General features: G+C 43.2%; 1 protein-coding gene across 12 annotated transcripts in view; it reads left to right on the top strand.

Moving 5' to 3' along the window:
* The window catches only part of OBSCN (obscurin, cytoskeletal calmodulin and titin-interacting RhoGEF), a 249,781-nt gene that overhangs the window by 23,765 nt on the left and 204,905 nt on the right, over positions 1 to 21,111 (top strand). For 11 of the 12 annotated variants that reach the window (XM_089533750.1, XM_089533743.1, XM_089533749.1 and 8 more), the window contains exons 5-12: positions 8,601 to 8,903; positions 10,401 to 10,670; positions 11,565 to 11,834; positions 11,954 to 12,238; positions 14,542 to 14,823; positions 15,784 to 16,059; positions 17,718 to 17,999; positions 20,308 to 20,592. In XM_089533750.1, coding sequence (XP_089389876.1) covers positions 8,601 to 8,903; positions 10,401 to 10,670; positions 11,565 to 11,834; positions 11,954 to 12,238; positions 14,542 to 14,823; positions 15,784 to 16,059; positions 17,718 to 17,999; positions 20,308 to 20,592 — 2,253 coding nt within the window. The remainder of the gene's footprint in view (positions 1 to 8,600; positions 8,904 to 10,400; positions 10,671 to 11,564; positions 11,835 to 11,953; positions 12,239 to 14,541; positions 14,824 to 15,783; positions 16,060 to 17,717; positions 18,000 to 20,307; positions 20,593 to 21,111) is intronic. The other variant, XM_089533747.1, reaches the window with a different exon arrangement.

Here is a 21,111-nt window from a genome sequence, read left to right as displayed (position 1 = left end):
GTCCCTTGCCAATGTTTTAAGTCAGAACAAGCATGTGCACATTTTACCCAAACAGTTCTAGGGCTTCTTGTCACAGGATGAATCAGGAGCCCTAATATATTTCTTGTTGTATGTATTCTGAGAATATTAACAAATTGGTTTTCACAGATCACTTTTCACCAGGTCCCCCAAAGCATTGTATAATAAAACCAGAACAAAAAAAACAGAACAGAAAGAAAGGATCCTTTAAAAACAGACTTGTGATGATCTCCTGTGGTCCAAGCAGCCAAACAGCAGCCCTGTCTCGGCCCTTAGACCCAAAAGACCCTTAAATTCCCTCAAATCACGCTGCCACCAAGAAATAGTTAAAATTAAAAGTACAAATGTAAAACAACAACAAATGAAAATGACATTTTCAATGAAGCTGCTGGCACGGATGTGGAGTTCAGGGAATCTATATACATATGTGGTGGGAATGCCCATTTGTTCAAGAATTTTGGACAGAGGTTAAGAAACAGATAAATCTAATAACAGGGATACAGATACAATTAAGTAAAGAGAATTGCTTAACTCTCAATTTAGAGGAATTAGGACTGAACAATAATCAAAAATATGTAACAAAACAATTTCTAAAAGCAGCTCATGCAGTGATTGCGTATGGATGGAAACGCAAATCAAATTGGAATAAGTCTTATTTATATAAATATATAAAAAGAGTATATATTATTTGACTTCCTTAGGGAAAGAAGACTTAAATATATTGGGGAAAGCAATAAAGAATCCTGGAAAGATAAATGGGAAATTGTAATTAAGAATGTGAAAGGTAAAATGGGGTATGAAGAAGTAAACAATATAATCAACGATATTTTCCACATCTCCGAAAATGACAGTTAATTTGATTGGAGCGTCGTTTCCTCTGTGCTGTTTTCTTTTTTGGGAGGGGGCTGAGGAGAAAATTATAATGTGAAATATGATTGTACATTTTGTACTATGCACTCTGTAATAATTTTTTGTGTGCATACCAGAGCAGATGTCTGTTGCCCTACATTTCTTCCAGGGATCATACAAGTGAGTGTCCTCAGCCATATTCTGCTGAAATAAATCACATGTAAATAAATAAATAAATAAATAAATAAATAATCACGCTGCCACCACCCAGTGAAGTTATAATGGATTTCCCTTAACAAACACTGGGACTTGTTAAGGACTCCTGTTCTCCTTCTTGCTGATCTACTCAAGCATCAACCGAGATAAGACGCCTGTCAAGGAGTGTCAAGTAGCGGATACTTTTTAAGGGTTTATTTATTATAAGTAACAAAATAGAACCAAAAGATATAATTCATGCAAGTTCTTAAGGGTCTTGCAGGTTCAATATTTGTAATGATAGAATTCATTTGATACAAGCTATCATAAACATAATAAAAGAAACCCTAAACGTTCTACTCTGATATATTCCTCCTTCAAAACCCACTAACGCCTAAGACTCGCTCTCTAACTGTTCCTCTCCATCTCTAACTGACGCTCTCTCCAACCAACTGTCACTTGGACTCAGAAGCCTTACATACCCTTCTGACAGAAGCTTCCAGAAAAACCCTTGATCCTGCTCACTGATTGGCCAAGTGAGCCTTCCACAAGCTGTGATGTCACTCTTTATTTGCATATATTCCCCCCCCCCCCCAATGTAACCCTTTACTGCCTGAAGAAATCCTCAAATGACTGGAGGCCTATTCATTACAAGACTAAAAACAGTTTTAAAAATAAAAGCCAAAGGCCTTGACAAAAGGAGAGTTCTGACTATCTTCCAGGTCTATAAGGATGGATTTCCCTTGGCAAGGGGTTTGACCATTGGGGTCCTGTTTTAGGGAAAGCCCACTCTCACCAGCCTAACCTCTTGAGCTTTTGGGGCATGCAACAAGAACTCGGATTCTGGGCAGACTATCTGACTGCAAGGCATTAAGAGCTTTCTAGGTCAAAACCAGTACCTTGGATTAAGCTTGGAAGCAAACTGGAAGCTGATGCAGTTGGTTTAGGCCAGTAATAGACAGCCTTCCATATCCATGAATTCAACTTTCCATGGCTTGAAAATATTCCTAAAAGATATACATTCCAAAAAGCAAACCTTGATTTTGCTAATTTATATTGTTGTTGTTGTTAGCTGCCTTCGAGGTGATCTCGACTCATGGCAACCCTGTGAATAAGATGCCTCCAAGCCACCTCCCTTCTCATATCCTGGAGGCTTAGGCCTGTGGCCTCCCTGATGGAGTCTATCCATCTGGAATGCCATCTTCCTCTCCTACTCCTTCCCTCCACCTTCCCCAGAATCAATGTCTTTTCTAATGAGCCATGCCTCCTCATGATATGGCCAAAGCCTAACAGCTTAATTCAATCATCTTGGCTTCCAGTGAGAGTTCTGGCTTGACTCTTTCAAGGACCCATTCCTTTGTCTTTTTAGCTGTCTTCTCCAGCACCACATCTCAAATGAATGGATTTTCTTTCTATCTGCTTTCTTCACTGTGCAGCTCTCACATACGTACATGGTGATGGGGAATACAATGGCTTCGATGATTCAAACTTGTTCAGCTGTATATCTTTACACTTTAGGATTTTGTCCAGTTCTTTCATAGAAATTTAGCTTATCGCATGGCACTTGCAGGAACGGGAGTTGGAACGGCACAGAACTGGGGGGAAATAGGTGTTTCCACATGGGAGAATGCTGCCAGTGCCAATGCGATTCCCAAGCTGTTCCCCAGCCATTCCATGGCAGATGTTTTGAAGAATGGTTCAAACTAGTCCTTCAAAATCAGCTGCCAGGAATGGCTGGGGAACAGCTTGGGACTCCCAGCAGCATTGGTAGTGTTCTCCCATGCAGTAACAGCCGTTTCCCCCCTGTTCCATGCCGTTCCGTTCCGTTCCTGCAAGTGCCATGCGATAAGCTTAAGTATTTGGACATGTCTCTGTGGACCAAATGAACCTGGTTTCCCCCTGCGCTTGCTGCAAACTGTCTTCATGATGCAGAACCAAAACCCTGATTCAACTGCAGACTGTTTTCATAGTGTGAGGCCAGTTCCTCATAGAATCTGGGCCATTCCTGCCTTAAACTGCAATTAAAAGATTTACCTTTTGTTCTGGATTTTCCTGGAAAATTTGGAGCACTCAATAATGACACCAGGCAGCTGTTTACACACATGTCCCAGTGTGCTGCCTGGTGCCGCCATCGCTGGCATGAGTCAGTCTCTCTGAGGTCCCAACAAGGTGCTCATCCATGCAATCAATGCTGGGCATCTCATTTCTGACCTCAGAGAAAGCAAGGCACTCCACAGAGGTGGCACCAGATGCCACAGTGGGATGTGTGTAGATAGCTGCTGGGCATTGCTCTGAAACATAGGGGGAATTTGGGGCAGCTCTTAGGTCAGAATACTCTGGGAGCAGCTAGACATGAAGTGCATGCTAAACAACATTCTGGCTGTTCAATTTTGCACTACCTGTAGCTTCCAAGCAGTTTCCAAAGGCAGCCCCACACAGAATGCATTATGGTATTTTTATTTATTTATTTAGGTATTTATATCCTGCCCTTCAGCCTTAACGGCTCTCAGGGCGGCTTACAATTATTGTTTTTAATCAGACAGTTCCCTGCCCTCAGGCTTACAATCTAAAAGACACGAAACAAAAGGAGAAGGGAATGGTGGAGGGAAAGGGGATGAGGTCTAGTGGTTCTTCTCTCCCTCTAAGGCCTGGACCAAGGCAGATGGATTGGAGGGAGGGCTCTTCCTTCTTCCAGGCTGGCCCTGATGGAGCTGGACTTGCCTGGTGAACTCCCTCTCAGGCCGGCAGATGGCAGTTGTGGAGGGCGGAGTCTCCTTCCTTCAGGCTTAGTCCTGATTATGGTATACTATTCAAAAGGTAGAATTCAAAGGTATAGCCATGTTAGTCTATAGAATAGTATGTAGAGAGATCTTGTAGCACCTTTGAGACTAACTGAAAGGAAGAAGTTGGTCTCATAAACCTAAGTCTGAAAGCATCTGAGGAAGCAGACGTAAGTCTACGAAATCTCATGCTGCCAGTGTGTTAGTCTCAAAGGTGTTACAAGAACTTTCTACATACTGTTCAAAATGTAGTTAAGGGAAGGATCATTCTGACCAAATCCTCCTCTGCTAGTGAGCGGAGCAGCTGACACACCAGAGGAAACTGGAAGACCAAATCCCAAGTAAGTCTGCTGTTAGGAAAATGTTGCAACTTGCCATTTGGAGCAGCATGATGGAGCCTTTTTCCATCAGTGAAAATGCTGGCAAGTAAGTTCTTGTCATCCTGCCGGCCCAATTTCACACTGCAGTGACAATGCCAGCTGGCTATTTATGGTAAAAAATAACATATAGTAACCCAACCAAGTTCCTGTCAGAGGGTATTATTATTGTTGTTATTTGTTATTGCCCTGTTCTTGTTCCAAAGAGCTCAGGCAGCCGCTTATATAGATTTTGTGCTATGTCTTCATAACAACTGCCATGATTTAGGCTAGAGCAAGAGATGGTGACTGGCCCAAAGTCACCTAGCAACCTGTGTAGTTATTTGGACACAAGTCTCCCTGGACCAGGTCCCATATTCTTCCACAGCGTCCTTGCAGTTCTCAGTAACCCTTACAACAATGCAGATAAAACAGATAGGCTTTGTTATCACCATGTGGCAAAATGAGGATGGGGATGGAGGCTGAGAGAATGACTGCTTAAGTTTTCTGAACAAGCTCATGGCAGAAGAAGACTATTGAACTTGGGATTCATAGATGCATCCCTCTTAGTCAGTAGGCTCCAATGGAAAACAAGTACCTTCTGCAGAGATGGGTGTGCTGGAGGTAGACATTATAGGACTGGAATGATATGTATAACTATCTGTTCTGCTGCACTTCTGGCAACTTTGGAATATAAAGCAACTGTTCCAGTAGCCAGTGGGAAGAAAAGCTTTGGTCTCTTCACTCAAGGGGAGGGTAGATGCAGAAGAACCTGGGTGGCTTTCACACTGCAGGAAGAGATCAGGCTACAGCGGAAGAGAAAAGCTCCTATCTACTTGCACCGATGGGTGGTGGGCCAGGGCACCGTCCTTGTCTCAGGCCATTCCTGTCTACTTACCTTGTTCAGAACTTGTGAAGGGGTCCAGACACTATTCACTGAAGGGAGTGGCCTCCAGGTTTTCCCATGGCATGTTGACAGAATCCCAATCACCTTCCTTGCCACCTGTGGGTCCCCTGTGGATGCTCAAGTCCAATTTTATACAATGGTGCAGTGGCGTACCTACCTTTGGTGACACCCGGTGTGTGTGTGGGGGGGAGCTTCCAGGGGGCAGGACTTCTGGCCCAGGACTTCTGGCATTGTTTACAGGGTGGGGAGCACCCCATTGGGCTGGAGGGGTGCTCCAAGCTGTATGGGGCTGGGGAGACCCAGCGTGGCCCTGAGAGCTCCTGGGCAGCCCAAGCAGCACCTGCATAGGGCTGAGAAGACCTGTAGTGGCCCATAGAGTCCCCATGTGGGGCTGAGGAGCCCCACACAGGTCTGGGGAGACCTGGCGTGGCCCTGAAGAGCTCCCACGCGCGGTAGAGCAGCACCAGCATCGGGCAGGGAGTGGACCTGGTGTCACCCCCCCTTGGGTGTCACCCCACTTCTGGAGTGTCACCAAGTGCAATCCGCACCCCCCCCCCCCCCGTGATACTACTAAAATGGCACATATAAAAGGGCAAAATCAAGGTTTGCTTTTGGGAATTTTTGGGGGAGGGGATATTTTCAAGCTGTGGATGGTTGAATCCATGGATGCACTGAACTGTGTCTCTCTTTGTGCGTGGTTATGTATTTTCAAGTTGATTCTGACCTATGGCAACCCTCTCCTAGGGTTTTCTTGGCCAGATTTTTTCAGAGGAATTTTGCCATTGCCTTCCTCTCAGGCTAAGAGAGTGTAACTTACCCAGGGTCACACAGTGAGATTCTGTGGGTGAATGGAGATTTGAACCCTGGTCTCTTTGGATCTTAGTCCAACATTCAAACCACTGTACCATGCTGTTTCTCTCTACATTGCACCATAGGCCTATTTTATATATCAGGGGAAACCCAGTAGATGTTGTTGATCATGGATACAAAGAGACTCAGTTCTTTATGCCATTGCCTTCTTATTCTGAATAACAAGACCTTGCACCAAGGGCTGCAGTGGAAAAGGAAGGAGCCTCTGGGTTAGGGCCTTGAGGTCTTATTTCAGTATTTAGCCAAACTACTGAACCTGAGCTGGATGTGAAACTGGCAGGCACTCTGAGGGCTTGGCCTTCCCTTTAAAGCTCATGGGGGAATAACAGTGTATCTTGTGACAGTGATATATATTTCTGTAGGTTGCAAAAGAAAAGGGGGTATATGGGGTTCCCTATTTTTACTCTTTGTATCTTACCAATTTTGTTTGTGCTATTCTGAAATTGCCTTGCTAATTTCTTGGAAAATCCCACTGGCTCCATCTGAATAGGCTGCTGTTATGTGGCTAAAAGGCTCGGGCCCATTCTTGTTCAACTCTTTCCATGGTTTTCAGCCATGGCTTTGGGACTCTTGGCTGGCGGCTGTGTGAATACCAGTGGAAACATTCAGAACTCAGTGCCATCTGCCTTTTGGCATGCTGCCACTAGCATAACCTTTCTAGGCACTTAGGCATGCATGCTGAGGCATGCAACCCTTCAATTTTACGGTTTCCAGATCTCAGGGCCCAGCCTTAGTCTCCAACTTTTGTGGGTTTTCTCCAAGAAGGAGACATGGTTGCAAACCCTCCAATTTTGGTGGACCCATTTCTGGGCTGTGTGCAAATCTCTAACTCAGCTAGTAGAGCAGCAGCTTGTTCCAATTTGCAAGAGTTAAATGAGTTAAATGGCCTCTCTGAAGATGCCAGCCACAGATGCTGGTCTGTGAAACGTCAGGAACAAACTCTTCTAGAACATGGCCACATAGCCTGAAAAACCCACAAAAAACTATGCATGTCGGCCATGAAAGCCTTCGACTTCATGTTAAATGAGTTATTCAAGCAACTTGCAAAAACTCTTGGGGAACATTACAAAAATGTTCATTCGATGCAAAACTGGAGAGGGCAGATATTTAGTAGTCTTGGGAAAAGTTAAATAAGAGCTTGTGGAGGGTGGTTCTCTTTTACATTCCTCCTCCTTCTTGCTTTGCCTTTTAACAAGCCTTCTTGCCTGTCAGCTGCCATGATCCAGCGTCATACCCACAAACAAAATGAACCTGGGATGTTGCTTTGTGACCTAGCATTATTTCTGTCCTAGGGCATTCTGTCCTTAGGAACGCTGGCAGATGAGTATGGTCAGTATTTTTTTAAAGTCAAAGCATTCTTCAAAGGCTGCTTTTGTGCAGTCCACCTCTCTGAATTAAACTGGATATTTTAACACCCCCCTATTCGGTATAGTCTGACTCTGTTTGCCCAAAACAGAAGAAACTAACAGTATTCAGAATTGTCAGGGAATTTTCTTTCTTGGCCTTCAGCCCTCTGGGAATACTTGGCCATATTCCATCTCCATTTCTCACCCTTTAAACTGAATGGAAAATTTTGGGGAGTCATTTTGACTCACCCAAAGAGGGAAAAAAGGGTTTGGCAGTTTTGGAAGAGAACAAGATGGAGAGATCTGAGAGTTCACTAAACTTGAAGCTTGGAGAGGCAGGATTCTTTCTGGGGTTATAATTCACTGTATAAATTCATGTATAAATCTATAAATTTTAGTCAAAAAATCAACTCCAAAAACCTGGTCTGACATCCACAGGTCAATATAAATACTGTACCTTAATTCTTATCAAAAAAGGAACCATCCCCTTCTCTTGAGTAGAATGGCGAAAGATTGAAAGTTTAGTCCACCCTAGAAGCACCTAAAAGAAGTACTGACCCCGTATTCTCTCTGCCATGGCACCACTTCTGACCTTTTTCAATACTTGGGTGAGAAAATTGTGAGGGCTGCAGCTCTTTGGCATTTTCTTTCAAAGGAGCACCGAGAGAGTAGAGGGAATTGGTGCTTCCTTTAGGTTCTCTTTGGATGGAGTAAATTCCTTTCGCCACTCTGTGCAAAGAAGGGGTCAGTTTCTTTTTTCATAAGAGTTAATACTATACCTTAACGCTTGCCTTTTCATCATTTTTGACAAGTGTGCATTTTCTTAGCCCCACTGACACCTGGTCGCCTGCCCCACACATCACACAGCCACCATTTAATGTTGTGCGCGCCTCATCCATTCACCTTTCAGAGTGAACACCAACATTTATGCCTGCCAGTTCTTTAGCATTATTTTCTTTTGCTTCATCCTTTACATCCTTTGTTACAGGCCCCTAAGTTTTCTCTTTGATTTGTCAACAGGATGTAACTTTGGCCCCAAAACTTACCCTTTACTTATACACAAGGTCAACTTATACATGAGTATATACAATAGTTAGCGTACCTCTTCTGCTGACAGTTCACTTCCGTTTATCCTCTTTGTGTATATTTGGAAACAAACCAAAATCCAGAAAAATCCCATTAAGCCACCACCTTTGCACTCTGAACAACTTTCCTAAAAATGCGATGGGTTCCTCCCACCCCACTGACAGCTTGTTTTGCTACTTTTCTTCCCCTCCAGCTCCAAAGAAGCCTCCCTCTCATCCCCCAGTGGACCCAGTGGTGAAAAATAAAACAGAAACCTCAGTGACGTTAGCCTGGTCCCCTCCTAAGATGGATCGCCCAATTCCCATTGACGGATACCTTGTGGAACGTAAGAAACTGACCGGATTCTCCTGGCTGAAATGCCACGAGTCCCCAGTCCCTGAAACTGAGTTCACCATGAGCAACCCCCCCGAAGAGGCCGATTACCAGTTCCGAGTGTCAGCAGTGAACAACTACGGGCAAAGTGACTACCTGGAGTTCCCGGGAACTCTGCACCTTGGTGAGTTTGGGAGGAATAACTGCTTTAATTCTTTGAGAACATGAGGAGGTTAGAATAATAGAAGCATAGAGTTGGAAAGAGACCACAAGGAGCATCCAGTCCAACCTCATCCTGCCATGCAGGTACCCTCCATCAAAGCATCCCCGACAGATGGCATCCAGCCTCTGTTGAAAGACCTCTAGGGCAGGAGACTCCACTACACTCCAAGGAATTAGTGTGTTCCACTGTCAAGAAGTTCCTCCTAATGTTGAGGTGGAATCTCTTTTCCTGTAGCGTGCATCCATTGCTCCAGGTCCTATTCTCTGGAGCAGCAGAAAACAAGCTTGCTCCATCCTCAATGTGACACCCCTTCATATACTTAGAGGGCTATCATATCACCTCTTAACCGTTTCTTCTCCAGGCTAAACGTCCCCAGCTCCCTAAGCCTTTCCTCAAGGTTCTTGATTCATAATACACCACTAACTTTTTTTGTCAGGTTGGGAAACATGTGGCCCTCCCAATGTTGTTAGACTGCAAGTCCCAGCAGCCTTGGGGCTTGTCTACATGGACAATTATCCCACATTCCCCAGAAGCTCAATGCATCCTGCTTACATTATGCAGGCCCAAACCCTGAAATCAAGTGTGGATCTTATGACACCTGCATCTGATTCAGGGCTTCCCCCCCGCCAACCCACATTTAAATAACTCTCCTTTTCTGGCTGGTTTTTGGCTCCCTTGTCATCAGTGATGGCAGCTGCCTTCACTCATGTGGTCCCTGTGTTCACTTTGAGGTCAGAATGAGGTGCCCAGCATCAATAACATGGCTGGTTGCCTTGTTCTGACCTCAGCAGTGGTGCCAGGTTGTCATGGCTCCATCCTTTAGTATCCTGGGATTTGTACTTTGTTGTAGCACCAGAGCTCTTTGACAAGGAAGATTAATGATTTAGACTTAAGGTAAGACTTAATGATTTAGGACTTAGAATAACTTATAAAATACAAAACAGTAGAATTGTAATTATTTGGAATGGGGGTTTAGCTTCCTTATCTGGAAATCTGACACCTGTAATGTTCCAAAATTCAAAATTGTCCATATGGGTGGCTGAGATAGTAACACCTTTGCTTTATGATGGTTCAGTATATATAAGTTTTATCTCATGCACAAAATTATTAAAAATATTGTGTATGAAATTGCCTTCAGGCTATGAGTCTAAGATATATATGAAACATAAATTGATTTCATGATTAGATTTTAATTTCCATCTCCAAGACAACTCATTCTGTATATGCAAATATTCTAAAATCTGAAAAATTCAAAACAATTCTGGTCCCAAGCATTCTGGATAAGGGGGACTCAGCCTCTTTTGGGTTTATTTCCTATGTGCAATTCAGATTCATAGATTTTTTCTTTCTGAATTGTGTTCCACTTACAATTCATCTACAACGTGGACATTTTTACGTTTTGCATTTTGGCTTTTAACTTGGTTTTTAAACTTTGCATTTCTTCTTGTTGCCCTGTAGAACCAGTACTGGCCGTTAGAAGTCCTCTGAGAAATGTAGAAGTAGCCCCAGGTCGGGATGCTACTTTTACTGTTGACCTCACTAACACTTGTTCCGGTTCATGGTATATCAATGGCACAGCTGTAGAGAACAGCGATAAGTACATCATTACAAGAACCAAAACAAAGCACAGCCTCACCGTCAAGCGAGTCACAAGTGCCTTCAAAGAGGCAGAGGTGAAATTTGTCACCAATAACAACATCGAAAGCAGTGCAAAAATAAAGTTGAAAGGTATTTTTACATCTATATCCCTTGGCATGCTTTGTTTTCTGGGATGGGTCTGATAAGAGAAATGTGGAACCTTTACATGTTTAACTTCATATCTTAGATTTCTGATGCTGGCTGGGAAACAGTGATGCAACTACATTTTTTTTGTTCACATGTAATGAGAAACTGGTTCTCAACTGGTTTGAATTGGGCCTAGACCAGAGCTTGATAAAAAGTTACTTTCTGAACTACAGTTTTCAAAATCCCTTAGCCAGAGTGGTAGATTCAGGGAATTAAACTACAGTATTCTCATGTTGTGTCCTAGATTTCTGAATGTGTTCTCTTTTCATATATTCATAAAATGACTACTGTAATCTTTAATTTCAGCACTTTATGGATACTGTGCTACATGACTTCCAACAATTAGCATTATTGGGTCATTTATTTTCTACTCTCTGGGTCTAATTTGATTATTAGGCACTTTCCTATGTTCTTATGTTGCACCATTATCTAAATTCTCAGATTTTGAATTTGGTGTCTATGTGCATGTATTTTGATCCATGCTTTCAGTTTTAATTTGTCTATTGCAGATTTGAAAAAAAAATACTAGATTCTCCCCGGCCAACCTTAGTTGAGGCAAAATATTATTTCATTTGTAAACTCAATCCATTTGTTAATTCTACCCTAAACACTGTTGGAGAGACAGCATGGTATAGTGGTTTGAACATTGGACTACAACCCTGGAGATCAGGGTTTGATTCCCGACTCAGCCATGGAAACCCACTGGGTGACCATGAGCGAGTCACATACTCTCAGCCCCAGAAAACCGTGTGGTCGCCTTAAATTAGAAATGACATGAAGGTTACCCAGCAGCAGTAACAACAACAAACACTATTGTATCCCCACTTTCTTTTCTAGATGAAGTGGCAACTTTTGCCAATGACTCAGCCCCTGGAATTTCAGTCAAGCTCTCTGAGAAGTTTGAGCTGGTCTGTGAGGTGTCATCTGCAACCGAGGGAGTGGTTTGGAAGAAGGGTAAAAAAGATGTTAAGCCGGACCAAAGAGTGACATATGTTGCTGAAGGACTGCAGCGGAAGCTCATTGTCAAAAGTGCAATAAAGCAAGACGAAGGGCTCTATTCTTGTGAGACAATGAACGACAGATTGACATTCCTAGTTGAGGTCAAAGGTGAGAATGGTCAGAGGACTTCTGTTTGCCATCACAAAGCTGGGGGTTTCTCATCGTGGAGGCTGTTGGCTTCAATGGTGGTGGGAGAATTAGTATTCACTTACCTTTTTTCACTGTAGAGCCGGAGGAGGTGTTTGCCAACAAGGACAAGGTGCAGAAACAGGTCAAGGTGGTCCTTTCTGAGAATGCATGTCTTGCTTGTGAAGTGGCCCAGGTCAATGCAGAAGTCAGGTGGTTCAAGGATGGGAGGCTGATCAGGTCCAGCCAGAAGTTCAAGATAGAAGCTGAAGGCAAATCCCGGAGGCTGATTGTGCAGCAGGTGGAGAAAAAGGATGCTGGCGAGTACACCTGTGAAACTGATGGCCAAACCCTGACTTTCAATGTCATTGCGACAAGTCCCAAAGGTCTCTGTGTTTTCTTTTATAACGTGCTATCAATTCGCTGCTTTTTTCATGCACAAAAATGCCACTTGTTTCTTCAGCATCCCTGGAAGGAACCTTAGTGGTGCAGTGGTTAAAATGCCAGTCCTGCAGCCACAGTGTTGTGAGTTCCATCCTAGAGGGCTCCAGGTTGACTCAGCCTTCCAGCCTTTCGTAGGTCTGTAAAATGAGTACCCAGTTTGTTAGGGGCTAATGACTTACAGATTGTAAACTGCTTAGAGTGCTTAGAAGCGGTATTGAAATGTAAAAATTGCTTCTCCCCTTGGCTGCTTATGCTGGAAAAAATGCACCACCTGCAGCACTTGTAACATATGGTAGTAGGGTTCCCATATCCCGCCTGGGGGCGGGACTTTCCCGATTTGGGGCGGGTCCGCATGGTCCCGCCCCGGTTTGGCCCCGCCCCCGGGACTCCCCCCCCCCAGCGAGTCCTGCAGGCTTGGCTGGGGCTTGGAGGACGGCTGTCTTCCAAGCCCTAGCCATGCCCTGGGGGCTCCTCCGTGATCGCGGAGTCCTCCAGGCTTGGCTGGGGCTTGGAGGACGGCTGAAGCCAAGCCCCAAACCTCTGCCTGGCTGCCTCCATCTCTGGGGGGGGGAAATCCCGGGGTGGGGGCAAAACGGCGACGGAGGCAGCCAGGCAGGGGTTTGGGGCTTGGCTTCAGCGAGGCCCCATTCCCTTGCCTGGCTTCCTCCGTTGGCGACGGAAGCAGCCAGGCAGGGGAAAGAGCCTTTCCTCTTTCTCCTCCTCCTCTTCTTCTGCCTCCCCTTCTTCCTCCCCTTCTTCCTCCCCTTCTTCTTCATCTTTTTCCTCCTCTTCCTCCCCTTCTTCTTCATCTTTTTCCTCCTCTTCTTCTTCCTCCTCTCCTCCCCTTCTTCCTCCCCTTCTTCCTCCCCTTCTTCCTCTTCCTTCTTCCTCCTTTTCCTCCTCTTCTTCATCTTCTTCCTCCTCCTTCTCCATCTCTTCTTCTCCTCCTCCTCTTCCTCCCCTTCTTCCTCTTCCTTCTTCCTCCTTTTCCTCCTCTTCTTCATCTTCTTTCTCCTCCTCTTCTTCTCCATCACTTCTTCTCCTCCTCCTCTTCCTCTCCTTCTTCCTCCTCCTCTTCTTCTTCTCCTCTTCCTCTTCCTCTGCCTTTTCCACTCTTCCTCCTCTTCAATGCCCAAATATGCTGTTTGGAATAGGGGGTGGGGGGAGGTTAGCCAGAAAGGGAAGTACATTTCTGCGATCTGTCTAGGAACAATGCCAAAATGTCCTCCATTTTGATCATGCCTAAGAAACATGCATTTCTATTAACATTTTTAAAAAAAATCATCAATTTTTTTGCGTGTCCTCCATTTTTTTTTTAAAAAAAAGTGTCCTACATTTGAAATTTTTGTCCTACTTTTGTCCTACATTTGTCCCAGTTTGGAGGTCCAGAATTATGGCAACCCTATATGGTAGCTATTCCTCTGTTTTATTTAAATGGCAATCAAACTAGAAGTTCGATCAGTTATCTGCTTTGGAGGCTGTTGTCATTGAGACTTAGGTCCTGTCTGTAGAACCCAGAGCAGAATTCCCTGTTACAAAGGCTCCCAGTTCCAATGCAGCATGGCTGTTGACATGAGTGTCCCATGGAGCCACCTGGCACATCTGCCACTGCTATGGCTTGTTTTGCTCTGAGGTCAGAGTGAGGTGCCCAGTGGCAGATAACAAGGCTGGGCACCTTGTTCTGGCGGCAAAGTGAGAGACTGGCAGCAGTGGTAGACTCGCTGAGTGGCTCAGTGGGACATGTTTCAAACAGCTGCCCAGTGTCACAGTGGAGGGCTCCAGAGCAAAAGGTAATTTTTTAAAATGTGTGTTAAGGGGCACTATAGCCCAGTTCAGTGCTGAATATGATAGACAATGTCTGGACTATTTACACCAGAATTGGGGTTTGGACACTGAGAAATCAGTTTATTTGGCTAGTGCAGACAGGGCCCTAGAGTAACAGCCATTACTAAACCAGACCTGCTGCATCACTTTGGCAATGCTTCTATATTCTGAAGATCATTTCATGACATTTGTGAAATGTTGTGACAGTGGTCCAGCCTGTGTTTAAGACCAGGGTGGGGATCAGGAGGCTGCATATTACTGAGGGTTAATCTTGATACAGGCAATTGACAGTTTTAAAGGTGTGCTTCATAAGTGAATATCTATGAGCTGTGGATTTCGTATATTAATGGGAAATGTCAATGTGCCTTAAAGTGAGACATAGTGGTGTTGAAATTTACTTCTTACTCTTTCATCCTGCAAGTTGTTGAAGCTGAGGATGTATTTGCTAACAAAGAGAAGATACAAAAGGAGATCAAGGCCATCTCTTCAGAGAATGCTACACTCAGTTGCGAAGTGGGCCAAGCCAAAACAGAAGTGAAATGGTTCAAAGAGGGAAAACTGATCACCTCCAGCAAGAAATTCAAGGTGGAAACTGAAGGCAAATCCCGGCAACTGATTGTGCAGCAAGTGGAGAAGAAGGATGCAGGCGAATACACCTGTGAAGCAGCTGGACAGAAACTGACCTTCAAAGTTACTGTAGCAGGTACAAATACTACCTTATTTCCCTTCCTGCCCCTTCCATATCTGATTGGTGGACCTCCATCATGGGAAAATCAGTATGCTTCCTTTTGTTTTGGAGCCTTATCACATGAGAGAAGAAAGCCAAAATGGAGTGGGTGAGCAGTGACTTTTTCCTTGCCTCTCTGCATGACATCGTAGCATTTCTGTTCTCCTTCCTGAGGGAGGCAGTCATAAAAATGTGCCTTTTGTTGAACAGATTTTTCCAGTGTGACCAAAGACATGCTTTTACTATCGTCTTTTCAGGAAGATAATGGAAGTGCTACAGCATCATGTGGAAAGGCACAGAGAAAGTTGTTATTATCAAGCTGTTTTGGCTTTGTTTTCTTATGCGATAATGCTCTTGGTCTGATTGTTTGGTGTGCACCCATTAGCAGACAGTTTAAACCATCCCAGCCTGAGTTTTATAACTGTGCCTCTGTACATCTGAAATGACCCTGATATTTGCATGTATGTGAGAGAGAGTTTTTATTTTTGTATGATGTATAAGGGAATCTTTATTTGTTTTAATGTGAAGTGAGAATGAGCTATACAGTGCACCTGCCCCAACCATGGGCTTACCATTCATAGATCTGAGCATTTGTGGATGGAAAGCCCCATTGAGTTCAATGGCCACATGTGCACATGGTCCAGGAGAGTGACTGCATGCTCGTGTGCCACCACTGAAAGCTGTGGGACTTAAAGTCCCGTGGTTATTGCCATCTGTGCAGAGTAGGGGTCCAGAAGGAACCCCCAAGGATAAGAAGGACCCACTGTATTATGTTTTTCTAGTAAAGAGTCCAGTGTAGTTATAAATCCTGCACAGTCTGTGTACTTAGGGGAAATAGCATGAATGGAAGACCAACTCACAAATACAGGAGCATTCCATAATTAAAATGTTGGTGTTTTGCTTGCTTTAAAATTCCTGCTGGTGTTACTGGTTCAGAACCTGAGGAGGTGTTTGTGAACAAAGAGAAAATACAGAAAGAGGTCAAGGCTGTGTCTTCAAAAGATGCAACCCTCAGCTGCGAAGTGGCCCAAACCAAGACAGAAGTGAAATGGTTCAAAGAGGGGAAACTCATCACCTCCAGCAAGAAGCACAAGGTAGAAGCTGAAGGCAAATCCCGGAGGCTGACTGTGCAACAGGCGGAGAAGAAGGATGCAGGTGAATACACCTGTGAAGCCGGTGGCCAGAAACTGACTTTCAAAGTCACCGTTGCAGGTACATATGCTATCTTACTTTTCTATCTGTCCTACTCTACTGTATGTGAAAATTGGACATCCAATGGACTTCACAAGAAAAGCAGGAGACACATCACAAGATAATAGAAGATTATCTTTATTAGCATGTTAGATAAAGATGGCATCTTGAGACCTGTCTATCATACTTGAGATCATTACTTGCATGAGCGTGCATACACTGTAGAAATAATACAGTGTGGCACCACCTTAACTGCCATGGCTATATCTTACAGAATCCTGGGATTTGTAGTTTTGTTAGGCACCAGCACTCTTGAGCAGAGATTAAGGATCAAGACCTTGTAAAACTGCATATCCCAGGATTCCATAGGCTGGAGCTACAGCACTTAAAGTAGTGTCAAATTGCATTATTTCTACAGTGTTGATGCACCATGAGAGGGTCTCTATGTAGTTCAGTGATTAGATGTCCAAACAGATACTGGTCATTAACCATAACCATAAAAATCAGTTGAGATTGGTTGATCAAAACAGATGGCTTAAAACTACACCAACTTGATTTGTAATTGGGACATTATCTTTCTGAAATGACTGTGAGAGAGAGAGAGACGTTTTGTCCTGTCTACAACCAGAGAATGAGGTGCGTTTGTGCTTTTCAGGATAGGGATCCATGTAATAAAGACAACAGTCTGTACTTCATAGTGTTCTATTGTTCTGTTCTGTTTTCAGTGCTTTTTTACACTTTTCTCAACCATTTCATTTTGAAAGAACCCTTGAAATAATTTCCACGATGCAGGGAACCGCTAAATAAAAACCAGTATATCTGCAGTTAATTTTTAATTCCCCCCCCCCATCACAATATCTTGTAGAACCCCTAATGCTGTTTACAGAACCCTAGGGTTCCAAGGAAACCCACTGGGTAATCTTTGCTAAGTCACATTCTCTCAGCCTCAGGGGAAGGCAATTGCAAACCCACTCTGAACAAATCTTGCCAAGATAACCACATTAAGGTTTGCCTTGGTTCACCATCAGTCAGAAACAACGTAAAGATACACAACACACAAATACAGAGGCTTCCAAGGAACCCTGTTTGAGAAACCAGGGCCTAGATCCTATTGGTGCCAAAGGTGTGTATAGGAGCGGACAATTGCATGGAGGTCAGGGTCTAATTCTGCCCACCAGACCTCGTTGTTGTTGTTGTTGTTGTTTTGTGCCTCCAAGTTGTTTCCAACTTATGCCAACTCTAAGGCATAACTCTATCATGGGGTTTTCTTGGCAAGATTTGTTCAGAGGAGGTTTGCCATGGCCTTCCCCTGAGGCTGAGAGTATGGGACTTGCCCAAAGTCACCCAGTGGGTTTTCTTGGCTGAGCGGGGACTGGAACTCTGATCCCTAGAGTTGTAGTCCAGTGCTCAAACCTCTATGCAATGCAGCTCTCAAAGATGAACACCCATGCTACTAATATGTATGGTTTGCTATGGCCATGGCCTTTTTAGTCCTCTGATTTATGGACTAAGCTATAGGAGAGTATTTTGGGAATAACCTGCTTTTTGGATCCTCTAATGTGTGATTATGTGGCCAAGACATCTATGCATTATGTGTTTTATATGTCAATTAGAAACCTTAAAGATACTTTAAAAGCAGAGAAGACTCACTGATCACGACTCACTATTTTCTTCACTAGATGCAGAAGTTGAGGAGGTATTTGCCAACAAGGAGAAGGTCCAGAAAGAAATCAAGGCTACCCTTTCAGAAAGTGCCTCCTTTAGCTGTGAAGTGGCTCAGGCCAAAACAGAAGTAAAATGGTTTAAGGATGGGAAGCTGATCACTTCCAGCAACAAACTCAAGGTAGAAACGGAAGGCCTAAAACGTCATCTGATTGTACAACAGGTGGAGAAGAAGGATGCGGGAGAGTATACCTGTGAGGCTGCTGGCCAGAAACTGAACTTTAAACTCATCGTTACAGGTACAAATAGATTTTACCTTTCCCTTTACTTGCTACATATTTGGGGCTGCAAGTAGGATCAGAGGGTCTAAGATGCCAATTGCAGATAAACAGCACATGCAATGTATGTATGTGTCTCTCTGTGTCTATGTGCAGTTGCTACTCCTGATTTGTGGACTTGGAGTTTGCAGTCTTGATTATTCATGGATGGCAAGTGGGGAGGGACAAAATGGCACGTGTGCCCAGGGCACGCACGCAGCAGCGCACCCGGGATTGCGCCACCATTTGAATCAATGAGGCTTGGATATGTGCAACTTTCTGGATTCACGGGAGGCTGCAGAACGGATCCCCTGTGAATTGGGGGAACAACCGTATACATATAGGTTGAGTCTCTCTTATCTGAAATGCTCAAGACCAGAAGTAATTGGGATTTTGAAGTTTTTTGGATTTTGGAACACCTGTTGTGAAGGACACACTCCTTCACCTTATGGCAGTCCTTTGGGGTTTTCTAATCCCACCCCGCTGCCAACTAATTAATGTAATGAACCCCCTTTCTTATGTGGCAGGTTCACAGTATTATATAATATAGTAGCGTGGATAAAATATATATGCCAGACCAGCCTTCTGATAAAACAAAATAAGAAGAGGTTTGAACCGATATTTCTTGAACTAAATGATATTATACAACTGTTAGTTCAGGCACGTGTTACTTCTTAATGGGTATTTTATTACCACAGTTCAACTTGCTACAGAGTATTTTTATGACCAGCTGTTAAGGACACTGACACTGTCCCTATTGCCTACTTTCCTAAGCTTAAACACCACAGTATTGCCTCTCAGGCTTACTATAATCCTTCTTTAATTAGAGTCCCTAACTGGTTAAAAGCCCCTCTCTCTAGACTACAACCAAGTTCCCCTCTGGAACCGACTCTTCCCCTCACTGTCTCCTCAACTCAACTCCCGCTTCAACCCTCAGGATTCTAACAACCCAACTCCATCTCTCCGCATTCTAACCCCAACTGACTCAACCCAACTGCTAAAGGGAATCTTCAAATTCCCAAGCCAGCAGCTGATGGGCTTAGGGCCTCTGGCTGGTTTGTAGTCAGCTCATTAGACCTGCATTTGCATATACATACATAGTAAGGTATCTTGGAGATGGATGGGGCCCAAGCCTAAACACAAAATTCATTTGTGCTTCATATATACCTTAAATTTAGATGGCGGAGATTAATTTTGTTTCTCGTTTTAATAATTGTAGTTTATTTTTATACTGGTCAATGACCGAAATAAATTGTTGTTGTTGTACCTTATATATGTATTTTTTATATATATATATATATATATATATATATATAATACACAAATAAATTTCCTTACTACTACTTACTAAATATACACATATGTGCACACACATAAATCCACACATAAGTTGAGTCGACCTTTTAAAATATTGTATATACACACAATATTTTAAAAGGTCGACTCAACTTATGTGTGTATTTATGTGTGTGCACATATGTGTATATTTAGTAAGTAGTAGTAAGGAAATTTATTTGTGTGTAGCATAAACCATTACAAAAAAGGAATCCAAATAAAACACAAAAATCAGATACATTATAAGAATAGTATGTTACATCACATAACTAAAAACATCTAAAAACATCAACTTTATATGCTCAATTCAAACTAAATAAACACAAAAATCAGATACACTGGAAATATATGACATTATTTTACAAAACTAAAATCATCCAATTTTTTTTTTACAGGTTCAAATCTATGCTGAAACCTAACCATCATCTTTACAAAACTTCCTCCTTAAAATTGATGCATTAAAGGCAAAGCAAGCTGCCTTTTCAGAAGTGTCCCCTAATAAAATTTTTGATCAAATTCAAATCAGAGCTGTTTGGTACCAATCCTAGCTCTTTAGGCACCTCTTATATCTTTATGAATTGGGCATCCAAGTAAATAATGGGTCAGGTCTTCAACTGTATTATATCCAGATGGGGAAACTCTTTCTTCCCAAGCGATCTGTTGATAACGCCCATGACCCACAGCCGAGGCCATTGACTGGCACCGAAGGACTATAGTGTATATTTATGTATTTATGATTATATAGACAAGGCCTTATCCCCAACAGACAGGTTAAATGTTTCCCAGTGGAAGTGCAATGCTGTTGAGCCAACGCGAAATAACTCGAGTCCTGGCCCCATGTAGTTGTCTTTCTGATCTCATTCAACTGTAGTGGTCTGTGATTAATGAAGTGTTGGTGTTTTCTTTCTTCTACAATGTTTGCTGGGCTTGTATCTTGTTGGTGTTAACTGTACAGAACCTGAGGAGGTGTTTGTGAACAAAGAGAAAATACAGAAGGAGGTCAAGGCTGTGTCTTCAAAGGATGCAACCCTCAGCTGCGAAGTGGCCCAAACCAAGACAGAAGTGAAATGGTTCAAAGAGGGGAAACTCATCACCTCCAGCAAGAAGCACAAGGTAGAAGCTGAAGGCAAATCCCGGAGGCTGACTGTGCAACAGGCGGAGAAGAAGGATGCGGGTGAATACACCTGTGAAGCCGGCGGCCAGAAACTGACCTTCAAAGTCACTGTAGCAGATGAAAAAGGTTTGTGGATGTTTAAAATATGTTATTTTCTTTTTTGGCTCTCTCTCTGCCCAACTGATCAAATGTCACCACCACCCATTTTTCTTGCTCTCATTCCTTGGGATTCAAATCTCTACCTGTTTCAGTCTTAAGGAAGAACAAATGAAGTTTGCAAAAGTTTTCTCCCTGCTGGGACAGTTTTTGTACATTATTGTGGATTTTTGTTTAGACTTCAGGACTTTTCTGTGGAAAAAATTGCATAAAACATACTGTTTACATAAATAAGGCAATTTATTTTGGCACAAATCCCAAATTTTGCTGTCAAGAAAATGTTCAGAAATGTGAAATATTTTCCAGTGGCTGACTATTTTTGCATGATGTGTTCAAATGCCCCTTTTCATCAAGAATGGGAAAGTTTACATCCTACTCTTCTCATATGGTTGCCAATGCTAAAAAAAAAAGATATTCTGAATTTCTTGACACTTACGTTGACAATTTAAGTTGAACATGGAGCATCTGATGTTGAGCCTTAAACCAGCA

Source organism: Sceloporus occidentalis, unplaced genomic scaffold (assembly GCF_023333645.1).
Source record: "Sceloporus occidentalis isolate IW3139 unplaced genomic scaffold, rSceOcc1.0.p SCAF_7, whole genome shotgun sequence".
Lineage (NCBI taxonomy): Eukaryota > Metazoa > Chordata > Lepidosauria > Squamata > Phrynosomatidae > Sceloporus > Sceloporus occidentalis.
Note: the sequence above shows the minus strand (reverse complement) of the source record. Positions and strands in the feature narration are given on the sequence as shown.